The 18,176-nt window shown below is 41.0% G+C and overlaps 1 protein-coding gene across 1 annotated transcript; it reads left to right on the forward strand.

Moving 5' to 3' along the window:
- Positions 1-796: 796 nt before the first annotated feature.
- WDR75 (WD repeat domain 75) lies at positions 797-17,272 on the forward strand. The gene is made up of 20 exons (XM_029959544.1): positions 797-925; positions 1,724-1,789; positions 2,420-2,513; positions 3,099-3,223; positions 3,565-3,635; positions 4,185-4,301; positions 4,875-4,963; positions 5,781-5,939; positions 6,276-6,335; positions 6,425-6,540; positions 7,033-7,205; positions 8,010-8,173; positions 10,342-10,525; positions 11,949-12,043; positions 12,457-12,552; positions 13,134-13,303; positions 13,885-13,944; positions 15,040-15,183; positions 15,264-15,355; positions 15,880-17,272. The coding sequence occupies exons 1-20, from the start codon at positions 866-868 to the stop codon at positions 16,085-16,087; spliced, it is 2,343 nt and encodes a 780-aa protein (XP_029815404.1). The 5' UTR covers positions 797-865; the 3' UTR covers positions 16,088-17,272.
- Positions 17,273-18,176: the final 904 nt, after the last annotated feature.

The raw sequence follows: 18,176 nt of genomic DNA on the forward strand, positions 1-18,176 counted from the left end.
TCCTCTCAGCCCCGCGCAATTCCAGACCCGAGCACAGGACTTTCCGTCGCGGGCGCCCGGGGCCAGCCGGGACCGGGGTGCTGCGGTGGGTGACGGCGGCACCGCCCTCCCGGGCCGGCCCCGTGCCTGCCCACTGTCCCTCCGCCTGGGAACGGCCAGGAGAGCGCCGGGGGAAGCTTCTCTCTGGGAAGGAGGTATGTTAGACAGAGTGGGGGGCGCTCTTCTTCCCAGGCGGACAGGACGAGAGCACACAGCGTCAGGCCTGCACAGCGTCAGGCTGCGCCGGGGAGGTTCAGGCTGGACATTAGGAAGAATTTATTCGCAGAAAGAGTGACTGGGCATTGGGACGGGCTGCCCGAGGAGGTCACTGTCCCTGGAGGTGTTGAAGGAAAGGGTACTCGGCACTCGGTACCGCTTGAGTCATGGATTCCATCCCGCACTCCCGTGAGGCGGTCGCGAGGGGGCGCGCGCGCGGCCCGCTCTGGGCGCGAGGCGGACGGGGAGCAATAGAGAGAAGCCGTTCGCGCGGCCGCGGTGCCGGCGGGGACAAGATGGTGGTCGGCTCGCGCGCGCTGCGCGTGGTGCGGTGCGGGGGCGCGCCCTGAGCGGCGCAGGGCCGGTTCTCCGCCGATCCAAGTGCGTTGGCGGCAGGGGGGGACGGGAGCTCCAACACCCGGGGGGGGGGGGGGCTCCCGAGCTCCGGCGCCGAGTTGCCCCGGATTGTCCCCGCGGCCTGAGGCCCCCCGCGGGGCAGCCAGGCTCCTGTCCCCGCGGTAACGCCGTTTGCCCCCGCAGGTACCTGCTCTGCGCCTCCGGGGACTTCGTGAAGGTGTACAGCGTGACCACCGAGGAGACCCTGCGGCTCATGGGCGGCCACGCCGACCTGGTCACGGGCATCCAGCTCAACCCACACAACCACATGCAGGTTTGCGAGGGGAAGGTCTGGGTGGGCATGGGGATGGAGATGGGGGTGCCCCTGGCCCTCCCGTGCCTCCTCGGGGGCTGTCCCGGGGCTGGCTGGAGTTTGGGAACGAGCTGGGAGTGATTAGAGCATCTCTGAGCTAATGTTGCCCTGAAATCTGTCAAGAACGGTAAATGTATGTGTTAGCTACAAGTGAAAACGTGAAACGTCACGTGGATTGCACTGGTTGAATGCAATGACAGCAAAAGGGAAACGTCAGCAAAATTTCCGGTTCTTTGATGATTGAGGGGTAAAAAAAGCATGTGAGAAGATCAACAACACTTACTGTGGTTGGTGTTTGCCCCTCTCTATCTGCTAGTACAGATGCAGATTTGACTAAATCCCTTTAACTTGCTTAGTGGCTCTCACTGTCCCCAGCCTGCCTTCCCTGCTCATGCTCTGGCTCTCAGTTTACTTGAGCTTTTTTGGTGTCTGTATGTAAACAGCAGTTGTTTACCAGGAGGGACTGATCTGCATATTAGCTGTGAAAATCTGATCCAAATGTTAATAGATGTTCACATAATGGGTGTCTGTGTACTCACACTTTGTGGCAATGTACATTTTAAACTAGAATGTTGTGCTTCCATTGCACATTCATTGAAGGTAGCACAGAACTGGTCTGTGTCCTGTGTTTTGGATGATCCAGTTACCTGGAATCACAGTTCCAATGATCAATCTTCCAATTTTTAAGTTGTGATTTTATGTAAAAGCTGACTTTGAAATATTGCTTTGCCTTATATATTTATTATTTTTTTTCCTCAGCTCTATTCTTCCTCTCTTGATGGCAGCATTAAACTTTGGGACTTCATGGATGGGATTCCCATTAAAGTATGTTGAGTTATTCCTGTCAAAATTATTCTTGACCCACTGATTGTAGAATGCTGCTATTACTACAAATGGGCACAAATCAGTCTGAGATTAAAGTTGTTCTGCCATTAACACAGCCTGAAAACCACCTATGGCAGGAATAGAATGTGGCAGTTGATGTGTGATGATGATGATGATGCAGATTCTTTTGTGGGATGTACTGACATACTGACTTTGCTCCTTGCTGCAGTGTGGAGCCCAGTGTAGCTCTTGGGGAACATGCTGCAGTTTGGGATATGCTGATTGGAATTGATGTAATGGGTTGAAATTGTGGGCTGCTAACTGTCCTCTTGATCTTGTTTTCTGCTAAATAGAGGCACTTCCCTATAGGTGAGCTTTCTGCTTTGTATTAGGGGTAAGGTGTCTTAAGGTTTTCCAGTAAATCTGATGTCTCATATTTTACTAGTACTGTTTTAACATCTGTGTTAGTCTTTGAGAAAATAAAGGTGTTTGTATTTGTCTCAGAATCAAGAATTTTAGTCAATACATGAAGGGGTCTTTAAAGCACAGACGCTTTCCTTATTCTAAAAACTTAGCATTATTCACTGTTTAAAAGCATACAATAATTGTTGACCTCTTTTTTTCCTTCAGACTTTCACTGTAGGATGCAAACTTCTGGCACTGTACACGCTTCCCAGTGCTGAGGACTCGGTGTTTGTTGTAATTCCAAAGAAGGGTGAACGAGGTACAGTACAATTAGCACCATCCCTGTCACCTCAGTCATTCTCTGTCTGTGCTGCTGTCACATCAGTGAATGGTGTGCTGCAGGAATGTGCTTTAATATGCTAATTGTGAAAGTATTTCTTAAATCCTGTGGCAGATGTCTGTAGTCCTGCACGTCATAATTTTTTTCTGTTTTCATTCTATGACATGTATTTGTCTAAAGAGTGCTTATCTTCACCTGTGAAGGATATACTGCATGGATGTGATCTCGTAGATGCAGTAAATCTTAAGCAGTGCTTACGAAGGTACAGGGTATACTACTTGAGTTGAACACGAGTACTTGAGATTACCCTTCCACTTTTAGCAGTGTTAACATAAATAGACTTGTCCTATTTAACAGCATACCTAGATATTTTTTAATAGGATTTTGTGTGAAGTAAATATGGTTTAGCCTTACTCTGCACCATAATATACTGCTACTTCAGAGCAAGAGCAAATATTGTGCAACTCTGCTTGGTTTCTGCTTACAGTTGCACTGATACCCACCGTCTAGTCCTCGTTCTTCAGTACTACTGTTTGAAACAAAGAGACTTTTTTCTTTGGTCAGATACATTCCAGCTGGTCTCTGTGAAGCTGACAAAAGGAGCAGGCCAAGATCTGGAAGCCAAGGAGCTGTCAGTGGTTCTGGATGGTGTGGGGGCATCAGCGAAGCAGATTGCGTTTGGAAGAGAAGTATATTCGCCTTTGAGGCTTTTTCTTCTGTGGGGTGTTGGTTGGTTGGGGTTTTTTTTGTCTCAAACTCTATGCTGTTTATGCCTTCATAAAACCAAGCATAAAACCAAAAGTAAATGAATCTGTGCAAGGCCTGGGCTTTATTTTATGCTACTACTATTTTATATGCTAATAGAAAAAAGAAACATCAACACTTATCACAGGAAAGTCTTTACTTAACGTCAGCTCATATGTTGTCTCCGGTGTTAAATACTTTGTAGTGAAATGTGGTTCTTTTTTTTTTTCCTCTTTCATATGTAAAAACATAATCTGTATATCCTACATTGTTTTACTCTTAACAGGGTGAATATGTGGCATCAGTGAAAGAGGTTAATCTCCAAGTTTATTTCTTTAAACGGAAACTGTTGAACAGGTAAGAATGTGAATAAAAATGTCAAGTATTGATTCAGTCCAATATATAAGTGTTTATTCACCAGTGATATGTGCACACATGATTTTGGTTTGTCAACAGCCATTTGGTTTTATGCTGGAGGGAATGTGGTCACTATATAAGAAGCTTCCCACAGAAGCAGACAGTGAGCACTGCAGTGGCAATGGTACCTTTGCAGCTCAGGGATGTATTTTTTTCAGGAAAATACTTAGGCTGATGCTGAACTGAAACAAGTGACATAGTTTGGGCAGGATCAGGGCATGGGAAGGAAAGGGGAGTAGAGGAGAGAAAGAAGCAAAACAATTTTCAGCTTGATTGAAGGCGAAGAATAACGAAATAAAGAGAAAAATAAGCCTGTCACTATTTTGTTGAGAGTATATATAACTAACATATAACTAACCATAACAACTTGGAGATGTTTAATTTTGCTAATCAGAAGTATCTTTTATGTGCTCTGACTGATCCTTTTGAAGGTTTTCAAAAGAACCAACCCAACTCATATAATTAAAGGTACTTCCTTAACTCTTGAAGGTTTTCTTTGCGTGCAGTGAAGACAAAAGGTGGAGACAATCAGTTCAGCTGCGTGGCGTGCCACCCAACAGAGGATTGCATTGCAACTGGCCATGCTGATGGAAAGATTCGCCTCTGGTATGTGCATTTTGATTCAACTGTACCCCATAAACTGCTCTGACCAAAGGAATTAAGTGAAACCTGAGCAAAGCAGTCTGATTTGTCCTTAGTGCTGCCATTTTCAGAAGTCATAATGAACAAAGAGTGAGCAATGTACCTGCAGTGTTGACATTGCAGGGGACAGCTTCAGTGTATTGTCAAATGGAAAAATATGCTTGTTAAGCTGTGCTCCACGAATCTAAACTTATGTGGAAAAAGTAATGCGGGAACAGCAGAAATAACACTTGATGGGCAAGTAGAGTCCTAGGGAGAGCACACCAGTGGAACTGCTTGATTAAAACCAACACACTGGCCAAGTTTCTTCCAGGGGTGAGTTGCTCAGTACATCTAAAATGTGAGGTATAGATGACCAGGAGAGTGCTGAAAACCTGCTAGTGTGGTTCTTTCCCTCTGCATCACCTGAGCACTCAAGAAACTGTAGTCTAGAAGTTAGATGAGAGAATGATATACTTGATTCAATTCAATATTTCTTTTCCTTTGTTCTGTTTTTGATTTTGTGAGTAAAAAACTGTTCTGTTCCTCCCCACATAGGAGGAATTTCCACCACAAGAAGGAATACACATATTCTGCACTGCACTGGCATCATGATATTGTCATGGATCTGGCTTTTTCCATGGAGGGTGAGTAAAAGAAAAGTAAAAATCAAGACAAAACAAAACAACCAAAAAAACCCCACCAAAAGCAAACCTCCATCAAAAAACCAAAAAACCCCTTTCAAAGTCAAAGAGTTGCAGCAGGGAGGAAAGAATCAATACAAGTTCGAGTTTGCCCACTTATAACAAATTAATTTTTAGAATTTTAAATATGTCCAGGAAGGATCTAAAATAAAAATGGGAGCAGTTTTTACTTTTTTTGATGTAATTTTGATTGGCATTCATAATGTCAAATATCTACCTCTGTGGTAAAATTTAGAATCTAAACCCTGTTCTCACCTCTTCTCCCCCACCTCCACTCTCATTCCCTCTCCCTTTCATCAGTAATACTGATTAGTTCTTGTCAGTCTTATTTGCATCCAAATAAAACAAGCTAGTCTGGTCTGAACTCAAACCTAGTGTCAGAAATAATTCACTTTTATCTGAATTGTGTGATCTGAACTATTCTCAAGGTATTTCTTAGTGCAAAGTACTTTTCAATGAAGGAGAACAATTCATCTGTATTCTAACACAAATACTCAGCTGATTCAGGAAGTAATGGGATCTACCACTCCCAAAGCATTGTTTGAGTTTTACTGTAGGCACAAATTCTTCTTGCTTAATCCAAGTTTCTCTAGCAGTTTAACATGGGATAATAAGAAACATATCTGTGTGTGTGGCCCAGGCTCGTGACAGTTTAAAAAGTTTTGAGACACTTATGTTCGTCTGTCATTGTAAAGGTATACACTGCTGAATTTTTGTTTGTAAGCAAAACCAGTAACTGCATTTTTATTGCTGGAAAAAGGAACCAGGTTGCTGAGTGGTGGAGTTGAATCAGTTCTGGTCCAGTGGCACAATGAGTCATCGTGTCAGAAGGATTTCCTGCCTCGTTTGGGGTCTCCCATTGAGTGCATCTCCATGTCATCTGACGGCGCGCTCTGCTGCACCTTGCACACAGACAACAGTAAGCCAAAGCAAACCTGAGTGTCACTTAATGCAAAATGGAATGCAAATCTGTATGAGCTTTATTTTGTTGATTTCAGATTAATTAAACAGATACTGCATAAAATGTCAGTGCTGATGTGAAAGGACAGATGCTTGAAGTGATTTTTTTCTCCTGCATCAGTTCTGTGAATTTTCCTGGAGACTGCTGTAACTTGGCCTTCCACCCTGATGTAGGGGTGTCAAAAATTGGGAAAAGATACATTTGCAGTACAGTTGGTTGTGGTCCCTTTCCCACTGTGAGATGTGGTTACATTGCAAAAGCCTTTTGCAAGACTTGGTTTGGTTTCTCTTTCAGGAATTACAATAATCAACAGCAACCTAAGGTTTTCCAGAAGTATTCAAGGGCTAATCAAAAGTAAGTTCAATAAAACTTACCTTCCCTTTAGAGGATGGAATGTGTCACTTACCATCTTTGGTCATTTGTCACCTGATTTTTGTTTCCAGGTAGGGATGTCAAGACTGGCCTAGTGGTTGATCCTAGAACCAAAGCTCTGGTCATGAATGGAGAGCCTGGCCACTTGCAGTTCTATTGCCTCCAAAGTGACCAACAGCTGTTCAGTGTAAGTTGAATGAGCTTGTACCAAAACTTTAAAGTTCTTTAGTCAAGTAACTTGTGCATCAGAATTTATTTGAAGACTTAATGTGGCAAAAAGGAAAAAAACCCAGCAGCTATGTGGCAAGGCTGGATTCCAGGCTGAGATGTTCTTGCCTTTATTGCAAACTTTTTACTTGTTAAGCATAGCTAAATGTTGATAGTTGAAAAAATACTTCAAAACAGTGTGTGCTACTCCTGTTGAATGTCCAATTTCTAGGTAAAATCCCTCTAAATTATTTTTTCTTCTTCTTTCCTACACATAGGATTGCTGTGGAATGCACATGCCCTAATGATGCTTTCCCCACATGTTGGTTGTGTTGTTTTTATTTTTTTTTATGTCACAGCCCAGTCAGGTCTAATTAGTGCTTTCAGAACATCCTTTCTCCATGGCTTTATGGATGGTGTCTCTTACAGCTGCACTTGAATTTTGAAGTTTAATGTTGGCCTTGTTTTGCAGTTGGACATTGTGCAGCGCCAGTACATCCACGAGGCAGGTCTGAAGCAATCTGACCTGGTGAAGGTCGCATTCAGTGCCCAGGGAACCTGGTTGGCCACAGTAGAAGAGAGAGAAGAAGTGACAGACCCCGAGTTAGAGCTGAAGCTGTGGTTCTATGAGGAAGAAACACAAAGGTAACAATAACAGAGCTGGCTTTTTAGGTGTCAGTCGCACAAATACCTGCACAGACGTGGTCTTGCAAAGGCAGACTTCTTCCAGATCAACTGATGAAATTCTGGGGCAGACTGTCAGAAGTTTACCATGCACACCAGAAGCATCTGCAACAGCACACAGAGTTGCAGTAACTGCAGATTGGACATAATTGCTCTGAATCTATTTTACTTAGAGCAATCAGACAGGCCATTGTAACCATGGGACTTAAATTCACATATTTCCTTGGTATTAAAAATCATAGACATGACAGAATAGTTCTATATCTTGTTCAGTTTTCCCACTTCTGTCTAATCCATCATTCATTGATTAGCCCTTGTAGAGTACAGAAGATCAAGAATTTATTGTTGATTTTTTCTTTAGCTAACATATGCATCTGCTTAATACACTTACACTAATTTTCTTATTTAAACAACTATATTTTCACTATAAATTGTTATTTTCCTAAAGAAGAAACAAAGCAAAAGAAAACTACTACACGGATCAACTATGGGACTGGTTTTCTAGCTACTGGAAAGACTGCCCAGAGTTCAGGCTGAATATTTGAGACATGCTTGCCTAGTGATAGATGCTGAGCTACAATCTCTCTTGCTATATGGAAGTGATTAGGGAAATCTGATCTGTAAATGTGATACCATCTGGCTGTCTTAGACAGAACTTCTTTTATCCCTCATCTGCCTGCCCATTCCAGAATCAACTTAAAACTGAAGTGTTCCCCAAGTTCCAAATGAAATAGAATGACAAGCTTCTGTTTTCTTTTCCCACAGCTTTAAGCTGAATACTAGGATAAATACACCCCATGACAACCACATCACAGACATGTGCTTCCGTGACATGGGTGAACTGGAAGATGACTCTCTGATACTGGTAACAACTGGCAGAGACTGTGTGTTTAAAGTCTGGGTGATGGTAGAAGACACTGATCCAGAAGGCAAGTGTGCTCAAAACATAACATACTCTTACTTGCCACCTTGTAACGTAGAATCCTGAGAACATCCTGAGTTGGAAGGGGCCTACAAGGATCACTGAAGTCATGCTATAGAAATTCTGACCCTGCCTTCATCTGCTCTGTCCTGTGCATTGATCTGGTTTTGCTGCTGCATGAACTATTGTGTTCTCATGAGCAGCCTGTGATGGAGTTCTGTCACAGTTTTGCAGTCTTATAGATTGATATGGAGGTTCCTGAAGTAGCAAAGACCTTGCTGAGCCTGCTGCAGAAGGGAATGGCAGCCTGTGTTGATTGATTAAGGGATTGTTTGTGGTAACAATTTCTCCATGCTGGGAAAATGGATTTTTGTCATTCTTCTGGGTAGACTTTTTTCTGAGACTTCTGCTCGAGGGAGCAGGATACAGGAATGTGTTAAAATAATAGCACTTTGCCATTCTGCAGCTCTGCCACTTCAGAGTTCATTTTTTGAACATCCTTCCTTCCCATTAGATAGTTGAACATCTTAGAATGGGTATTTAGCATCCACTTCCAAGGTACTTTAAATAAGCAAATTTCACCTCTTGATGGTGATGTTCACTTGTTGCAAACAGAACATCTCTGGATGTGTATTGCCCTGTACGCCTTTGGATGTAAAATACAAAAGATTTCCACTTAGTAATTTCCTTGAATGTTATTTTGGTGCCAGCCACACTTAAATGAGCTGGAACTTCCCTGCCACTTGGGTGTCTTGTCTTTTCATGTTCCCAGAGAGCTGTAATAGTGGTCATGCTGAACTGCTTACGGTTTAGTAACCTGTTTATCTTTTCATGGGCAGGTGAGAACATGTTCACAAGTGCTTTTGAATCACTGAGGTTTCCATTTGGAAACCTTCCTTTGCCAAATTGACTTTCTCTCTCCAAGCTCTTTGCTCAACTGTGGCTGATGAGAAGAAGGACAAAAGCTTGTGTTCATTTAATAGCAACTCCCTCAATGATATCTGAAAGTGTTTGGGTTTTGCTTTTTTTTCTGTAAATTATTCTGATCCTAAATTATATTCAACTTAACAAGCAGCTGCTTTGATCTTCGAGTATGGTGTGGGTTGGAGATGAAACCTAATGGGGTTTGTTTCCTTCCACAAAGTAGTTTTGTATCTACTGACTGGCCTCATCAGGGTTTTTTTGTGTGTTTGTTTTTTAATGACTACAGAGTTCTGTTCCATGGCATATGTAAAAACACAAATTAGTGCTGACTTCTGTGGTGTATTTGCCCAGCAGGGACAAGGTAGGAATGCTCAGGGAGAAAGGCTCAACATGATGCAGCTTCTGTGCAGCAAATATTGATAAACTAATGAGCTCATACATCGAGTACATGCTGGGATGTTTTTAATTGCAGTAGATCTCTCGCTGTGCCTCTAGATGGTGCCATGCAGTTTGAAGTAGTGAATAGTTTCTGGCTCTTTTTTACAGGCAGGTCTTTTAATCATCAACTTGTAGCCATTATATAAAGGATAGCTTAGCATAGGGTGAACCTCTTTTCCTTTCTTTCCTCATCCTACTCATATGTTTCAAAAGCATGCTGTGTGAATTATTTTATACTGGGAAATGTATGTTAACGTGGTAAGTACATCACTTTGCTTCAGTTTATTTTATGGCAGTTTTCAGCAGTGGGAAAGGCATCCCAAAGGAACGCACTGGCATGTTAACCAACACAAGGAAGCATGCTGATGGGTCACCTGGTGGTCCTCAAATCCTCTGTAATGAACCATGAGCTCTGTTGTACTCAAATACAACCTACGTTCAAATTTCAAGTTCATGTTCTTGCCAGAGTTTTAAAAGAACAGTATGTTTGAGAACAATAAATGCTGAATCTACTTGAGTACCTTTTTCATCTGACATCTGCCTATTCAAGAGCATAGTTAACAGAGTTGGCAGAGTAAGCATGGATATTGTACCATGTCAGGCTCGGGTTCACTGCTCAAATGCAAAACTGAGAGCAAAGGAAAACCCTACCAGATGTTTCTCATAATAGAACAGGACAGATTCTCTGCTCTTCCAAAACATAAACCTTCTGAAACAGAACTGCCTTGCTCTTGAGCCTATTTTGCAACAGTAATACTTGAATTCCTTCTTCATGTACAGACTTGAATTAACTGGCTTGTTCATTCAATGCAGCACAGCAAAGTGTGAGCTGGAGCTGTGACTTTGTAGGCAGCTACCACAACTACCAAGCTACTAACTGCTGCTTCTCAGAAGATGGTTCTCTGCTTGCTGTTAGCTTTGAAGAAACTGTCACTGTTTGGGATTCTGTCACTTGGGATCTTAAGTGTACGTTCTGCCATCCACCTGGAAATATAAGGTATGTTTTTCATCTGCTCTTTTATGTCTCGCTTGAACTCTCAGAACAGAAAGAATCAATTCATAGTAGTCCAAGACTTTATATATATATCTCCATAAAAACATTGAATTTAACAGTCTTAAGTTCATATATAGAAAAGACTCTAAAATGGCTTTGAGGTGGTTGGTAACTTCCTGTTAAAAATAAGATCAAGCTTTTCAGTTTCTTCGTCTTACTTGCTTATGCCTCCTGTATCTCCCATGCTTAAATATGTGTCACACAGTATGTGTTGATAGCCCTTCTCTTTTCCCCCATTAGTCTAGGGATGAATCAAAGTACTGAAAAAGTATAAATACAAGAAGATGTTTGTTCTTTATTCGTGTACGCACACATACAAATAGAAATTACATCAATAAATCATGATATCATCTCCATTATGAAATATATATCTTGATCCTCTCTAACCTCTGTTGGGAAATCCATGTTTGCCTGGCAGACTATCCCAGCATGCTCCATTGTGTGCCCTCATGATAAAACACACCAATATTGCGTGGTCACGATGTTTTAAAGACTGACACAAAGAGTCATAGAAGGATACAGAGATTTCTTGCTTCCCTGTTTTTGTGTGTATGTTTGTAAGCTTTTCTTTTGTGCTGTGAAGTCTGTTTTGTTGATACTTGTGCTCTGAGATTAGAAAGGGAGAAACATGATTCTAAAAGTGGTGTGCAGGAAAACTGTGAGAGGCATGTGAGCTTGGTATGGTGGCAAGCTTTTCCCAGGCTAGCTGCTCCTCTTACAGCCTTTACTCTGTGTTATAGTAAAAGGAAATAAATTACTCTAGGAATATATTAAATTACTGTATTAAATGCATATTTTCAAAGGGCTATGCTTCAATATACAAATTCTGTCCCTTACTGGCTTTTTTTTGAAAACGTTTTATCATTGGAAACCAAAAGGCTGTTCTGGCATTCTCAAACAAGAGACTGAGGAATTAAAATAAGTGGAAACAAATCACATGCTTTTTTCAGTTGGAGCAGCTTATAATAACAGCTTTTTTTTGACTACTCCTCTCTTTCTAGTTCTTAGAGCAATACTTGTGGTTCTTCAAATATGGAAGTTACTTTCCAGTCTCAATGTGAACGCTTACTATTACATATGGGTTTTTAATTTACTTAAAGCTTAAAATCCCTCCTTCAAATCATAATGCTGTAGAAACATGTAATCCCTTTAGATTTATGCATACTTTTGAATCTCCCAGACCTATCTGATGGTTTCATGTGAAGTTTTGTGCCACTTAGAGGTGAAAGCAAAAAGCAGGCTTGATTTAGATATCAGAACTAAATCTTAGCTGAATGTTTTTTGTGAATGGTGAATCATTGCTAGATAGAGAACCGAAGATGAACTCTGAAGGTCACTAACTTGTTTTGACTTTTTACTTCTGTAGGAACATCTGCTTTGGGAGACTAACATGTTCCAAGTACCTTATTGGTGCCACTGATTATGGCTTTCTGTGTTGCTGGAACCTGCTCACTTGTGCATGTAAGATCAGCTTGAATGTGTGCTAGAGTAACTTAATACTTCAAAGTATTATGAAACCTTAAAATAATTCTAGTTTGATTCCATACTGACGCACTACAAAATGCTTTGTGGAAATATGGTGATTTTCCTGTTTCAGTTAGGATAGTATCCTGTCCAGTGTGCATATGCTTTGTGTGCACGTGTAGAGCAAATTCTAAGTTAGATGTTGATAACCCAGTAACAGGTAGTACTTCTTACTTTTGTGTAGAAGCTGGTGGTATCTGTGAATTTTCATTCACAAGTGAAGCTGCATGCCTCTTCCAGTGGTTAGGGCCCTGTGGGTCGTTTCTGTTTGACCTTTTGTTTGGCAGAGTGCTGAGGTAGAACTGAATGGCTCCTTTTCACTTCTGCCTCCTACTTTGCTTGCTTTCCAGTGGAGTGGAGTGCCCACCTCAACATCGTAGTTCTGCAACCCGATCCCCTTTCGGAACATATCGCTGCGGTCTCGTGGCTCTCCAAAGAGTCCAGCTGTAAGTACAAAGGCTTCTTTGACAAGTAATAGTCAGCAGAATTTTAAACTGGGGAAGCACAGTTTATGGAAAAGGTTTTTCTTAGAATTCAGGCTGTGAAAGCTGTAAGATGGACTTGAGTCTGTGCTTGCACCTCTGGATACTGAGCCACGTCTGGCAGCAGCCATCAAGTAAAGCATGTTGGCTCCTCATCTTTTCTTCCAGCAGTTAGATTCTGGTACAGGATATAGCTCAGGATTAATCAGGTTTTCTGGGTGAGGGTCTGAAACGTTCTTGACCCTCTCTTGTAAATGCAAAACTGTTGCTGAAATATACAGCCATGTTTTAGAGCTCTGACTATAAATTAAGATAACTCTTCCTGAAGCTACTGTCCTGCGTTAACTTCTAAGTATGTTGTCTGGAGTGGAGTACTGTGAAAGGTTCCTTCCACTGTGCTTAAGGTTATCCAATTCTGTTCCTGCAAACTAGTGCTTAGGGGCAATGCTGTCCAGCCCTCACTGGCTGTGGCTGTAGGGCTTTGACAGATAGCCAGGAAGGTCAGAATGTCATGATTTAAAGAGAAGACATTCTTGGTTTTTCAGTGTTTGTGTTTAAACCAAATGAGCCACGGCCGATCTATATCCAGAGAAACCTTTGTAAAGAAAAGATCCTCCTTGCTGCCTTTGTTCCAAGAGATGAACCTGAAACAACTGGCTCAGAAAAATACCTTTGGCTAAGAAGATCCCAACTATTTTTTCTTACGGATACACAAGTAAGAAACTGTGATTAGCAGGTGGTTCCTGGGGAAAAAGTATTTTAAGTGTGGATTGATACAAATTCAGAGTTGTGCTGTTAAGAGTTTCTTTTTGTGATTTCAAGTCAGCATAAACCATGCTTTGTTCTTTATTAAAAGCTTTCAACTGCCAAAACAGCCTAAGCTCAAAATTACTTACTGATTTTCTACTTCCATTAGTTTATGTTGCCTCACTGATATGAGAAACTAGATAAATTGGGAACATTGCTTATGCTGTTTAACTTAACCACCTAGAAGCTGTATATATTATTGCTGATTATACAAATGTTCCATGTAATACTTAGTTTTCCTTGTAGTTTCTGGATGGGTGTGGGGGTTTTGTTTGTTTGTTTGTTTCCCCAGAAGGTTTATGGAACCTCTAGGTCCATTCTTGCTTTCTTTCAGTTTCTTTACAAAATAAAGAGGAAGAGATGTGTTTCGTCTCTTCCGCTTGACTGATAGAAACTTTTGGTCCAGTTGGAAGCTTCTGTAGGCAAGGTATGGAAATGTGGGAAACAGTTTCACCTGTGATAACTGTGCTGCATCCTTCTGTATTTTAGGAGCTAATGACACTTAGCACAAAGCCTTTGGGAGAACAGCTTACACCGTCAAGCAAACAGGTACCTGTCATGGAAGTTCTGACAGAGCTGGACAGACCAGTTCAAAATTCTGATGGGGTTCATTTTGTTGTAGTTACATTCCCTTCCATCATGAAAATGCACAGCAGATCCTTAGCTGGAGTCACAGGCATTTAGGTGTGGGAGGAGTGATCTGTATTTGATTACTTTTTGACAGAATTGCTGTTTGTAAAAATCTTTTTAAAAAGTATCAGTAAGCCACTCCCTCCTTTTTCCATTTCCCCCGAACAACAAAAAGAAAAAGATATATTTCTAAAAGATTCAGGTTACACAAATGAAGCAAAATGTTTGAATGAGCTCTTTCCTTATCTTGGTTTCTGTAACACTTGGAACCTTGAGTGTGGCCTCAACTGTGCTTCCCGATGAGGATGAACAATTGTCAGTCAATTGTGACTTATCAGTAAGAAGGAATTCCAGAACTGCATTCCAGTATGTACTTCTGTGGAGAAGTAGTCTGGGAAACTTGAGGTTTTTCTGAATTCATATTGAAGGAGTGTGTCACACTCACTGAACAGACTAAAACAGCAGCACTTGATTGATTTGGTTGGTTACGTAAAATAGATTGAAGTGGAAACTAGTATCTTTCTGATACAAAATCCAGTGGTGATGTGGGCATAAGCAATGAGTTTCTTTGGAGGGTGGGGGAATAATTTGGTGCTTGGATTACAGTGTATTGATCTAGGAAGGTGCCAAAAGGCATGGTGCCATGTTTTGCTTCCTGTTAAATAATTGAACGTCTCTGCAGGCGATGCTGGGGTATAAACAATCTTGTGGTCCCAAGTGGAATCTGAAACTCATACTTAGCTTTTCTGGCACATGCACCAACTTGCATATTTGGAAATTAATGGGTCTGTCAGCCAACTAAAATCTGGTGTTCTGGAGAGTTTTGCAACCCTCTGAGTAGGATTCTCTCCAGCTGCCTGACAGAGAACGAGTACAAAGAGCCACATAGCTCAGTTAAATTTGAGCGTAAAGTTTTGTCACCTTGGGTTGGTTCTGAATTTAGCTAACTTTAAATGAGATGGAACTTAGATTTGTGACACTAAAATTCTACTTGAAACTTCTACATTTTTCAAGCTGGCAGTAGAAGAAAGCCTCCCCGTGACCCCGTTCAGTTTGCTGTTGGGAAAGCACAGACGTCAGCAATCACAAGAGGATATAGACCTTGGAAAACTAGTTGTTCATACTAAGCATGAACAAGCTTCACCTGCTGTCAAAGAGGTAGGAGTAATTACATTAAGTGTACAAACAAAATCATGACAAACAAAACCTTACATAAAGCTTCTGTTTTATCTTTTCAGCTTTTGCACACTCCAGCACACGTTTTGCCATCTGCTTCTTTCCTCTGCCCTATATTTATTAATTCATTGCTCATCTCCAAAGAGAACAAAAGGTAAGAGAAGTTCAGGAACTCTCCTGTTTTAAATTATGTACATCCTTGTTTAAAGTGTAAAAGCAGTTTTCCAACACTCTTCATCTATTCACTAAATTAGGAGAACACTTTATTGTGGCAAGTGTTTTTAAAACAATGCAGTTTTGGGGAGGGAGGTGGTCTGGCTGTTTAGTGTATTGGGTCTTTTGGTGCTGTTATTTTTGCTGGGTTTTGGCACAACATGCTCATATGCAAAATGTTCTTTCTGAATTTAACTTTATTCATGTGTTATATTTGGAGGAAAAAATACTTTGTATAAGTTTACTTAAAACAGAGGACAGCTATTTGAAAAATGGCTTGAAATCGAGATGGTAAAAGAAGTACAGTAGTTTTTAAGTAGCCTGACATGAAAAAAAAAGAGATAAATTCTAATATTTACTTAATTATTTGCATGATAACTTACCTCTCTCCTGTAAGTAAGGAGAGTATAGTACAGTACTACAGTATGTTAAAGTACCCATTAATTGTCTCCAATCACCTTCCAGTACTGAAGAAGTTGCTGATGAAGTAGAAATGGAAAGTGAAAAAACAGAAGATGATTCAGATGAGGAAAGAGATGTTACAGAAATGGAACAAGAAGATACAAGCCATATGGAATTATTAGGAGAGATGACATGTAAACTGTCTAAATCCCAGGAAAAAGAGCTAAGAAAAATAAGAAAAATGGACTACAGTTGGATATCAGCCTTCTAAACAGACAATCCTTTGTGGATTCAATATTCTTAAAAAAAATCTTTCAGGCCCTTGGGCCATAAGTTTTAGCAGCCTCTCTTTCCAAAGGAAAGCAAAAAGGGGGGCAGGGGATTAAAGTTTTAAAAAGCTGATTCTGCTCCTATTTTATTGCTGATTCTCTGTGACCTTAGAAAACGTTTAACCTGGTCTTGGGGCTTTTTTTTTTTTTTTTCCCCTTGCAAGTATATTTAAAAGGCTAATAGCAAAACTGAGTTCATTATCTTGTGATCAGTGAGCAAAGTGACAGCTCAGCTGCTGAAAACCTCCCCCACTGAGGCCAGGCTAATGCTGCCAAAGCAACAGCAGCAAACACCTTCAGTTAGTGAGACAGCTTAGTTCAAGGTCTGGCAGGGGAAATCAGGGGTCTGTGTGCAGGTAACAAATCTCCTCACCAGAAGTTCCTCTCCAGGCATTGAGACAGGTGACAAGTGGTTTTATATGCCTGATTTGAGAATACAGATATTATTGTCTGCTGGTGTATGGAGATTCTCAGGCAGGGGTACTTCTGTGTAGCAGAGCATAATGAAGCCTTTCCAAATATGAAGACCACTGCACCATGTAGAAGGAGATGTAACCTCTCAACTTGACAGCCAGCTTAGTAGGCCTCTCATGCATCAGCTCGAGTTCCTGAATATCACTGAACTATACATATCAGAGTGTAGAGTTAGTTTGAAGTACAAATTGAATAGTCTCCTGTGGTGTTGCAGTATGAAGGCAAGCAGATGGAAATGGCACAGGTCACTAAAAGCTCTCAGAAAACAATATTTTGCTAAAACTACTCAGATCAAAAAGGTTGGAAATGGGAGCAGATCCTACAACTCTTGTCAGCAAAACCCATGTTCTCCCCACTTTACATCTGCCTTTAAACTGAAAACCTTTCCTCCCTCTCCTTTCTTAACACCATATATTGGAAAATGATTAGCAACAATGCTTTTTACTTTTTTGGGGGGGGACATATCCTACAATAGGCAAAATCTGTCACTTCTGTCATGAATAGAAAACACTGATATTCATCCTTAAGCATCAACGAAAGCACTTCAGGAGGGTTTTGCTGGAAGGTTTAACTTCCCCCATTTTAACATGAATGCAAATGTTTGCTTCCAGTGAGCAGTGCTGACAAGTCATACAATAAAGTTAGGTACCATAGCTCTTTAGACTATTTATTTATTATGGCTGTGAGGAACCTTTTCTTCAACCATAGATTACTTACATAGGACTAATATTACTGGGAATTTTAAGGGAAGTTTTTAATATTTAGTCATTTTGCTTTCTTATGCCTTGGTACAACAGAAAAATAGCCTTTTAAAACCTATAAAAGTTTTTCAAAATTAGTTTGCTTGTAAGTTCATGTGCTTCTATTTCTGTCTCAAACTTATAGGGAGAGGAAAAGGAAAACAAACTAACCCTGTCACAACTACAGCCAGTTTTCTGCTTTTTTTCCCTTTTTATAACAGCTGTTTAGATAACCTTCTGGTATATGTAGCTGAAGCAAAAAAAAAAAAATCACAGCTGCCCAAATATTATGCAATTCTTATTTCCATCCCTTTATCTGCAGATCTGAAACTGATACAGCCTTTTCAGAACCTTGGACCCAATGGATTTTTCCCTAAGTGAACAGTTTCAGCAGAATAAATAGGGAAAACGTGTTAAGACCATAACTGACAAATGGCAGGTTTCGAAAGCTCAGAGATGTTAAGAAATAGAAAGTACAGGTAAAAAAAAATATTAGTAAACATTTCCCCCCCTCAAAACATGCACTACACTGAAAGGTTTTTGTCTTTTTTCTTAAATAACATCAGACTTCAGCTCTGTGAGAAACAAGTGTGAGTTGAGCAGGGATCTCTAAGTGTGTTGTTTCAAAAGCACTGGCTGCATCAAAGCCTGGCACTGTGTCAGCAACACTTGGGGTGGCTTTAGAGGTGAGGAGGAAGTCTCAGTATCTGTTCATGTGGGGTTTTTAAACTTCACATGTTCTTGTGAAAGTCAAGTGCTTTCCTGGAAGCTAACCTGGTATTAACAAGAGAGAATTTAGATGCAATTCTGCACCTGA

Source organism: Manacus vitellinus, unplaced genomic scaffold, assembly GCF_001715985.3.
Source record: "Manacus vitellinus isolate BGI_N305 unplaced genomic scaffold, ASM171598v3 scaffold_20_pilon, whole genome shotgun sequence".
In the NCBI taxonomy this organism is placed as follows: domain Eukaryota; kingdom Metazoa; phylum Chordata; class Aves; order Passeriformes; family Pipridae; genus Manacus; species Manacus vitellinus.

Coding starts and splice junctions, on each gene's coding strand:
- WDR75 (XM_029959544.1), top strand. CDS start 866: ATGGGCGGCCACGCCGACCTGGTCACGGGCATCCAGCTCAACCCACAC. Junction 4,964..5,780: donor TCTGGCTTTTTCCATGGAGG/GTGAGTAAAAGA, acceptor TGCTGGAAAAAG/GAACCAGGTTGCTGAGTGGT. Junction 13,304..13,884: donor TTTTTCTTACGGATACACAA/GTAAGAAACTGT, acceptor TCTGTATTTTAG/GAGCTAATGACACTTAGCAC.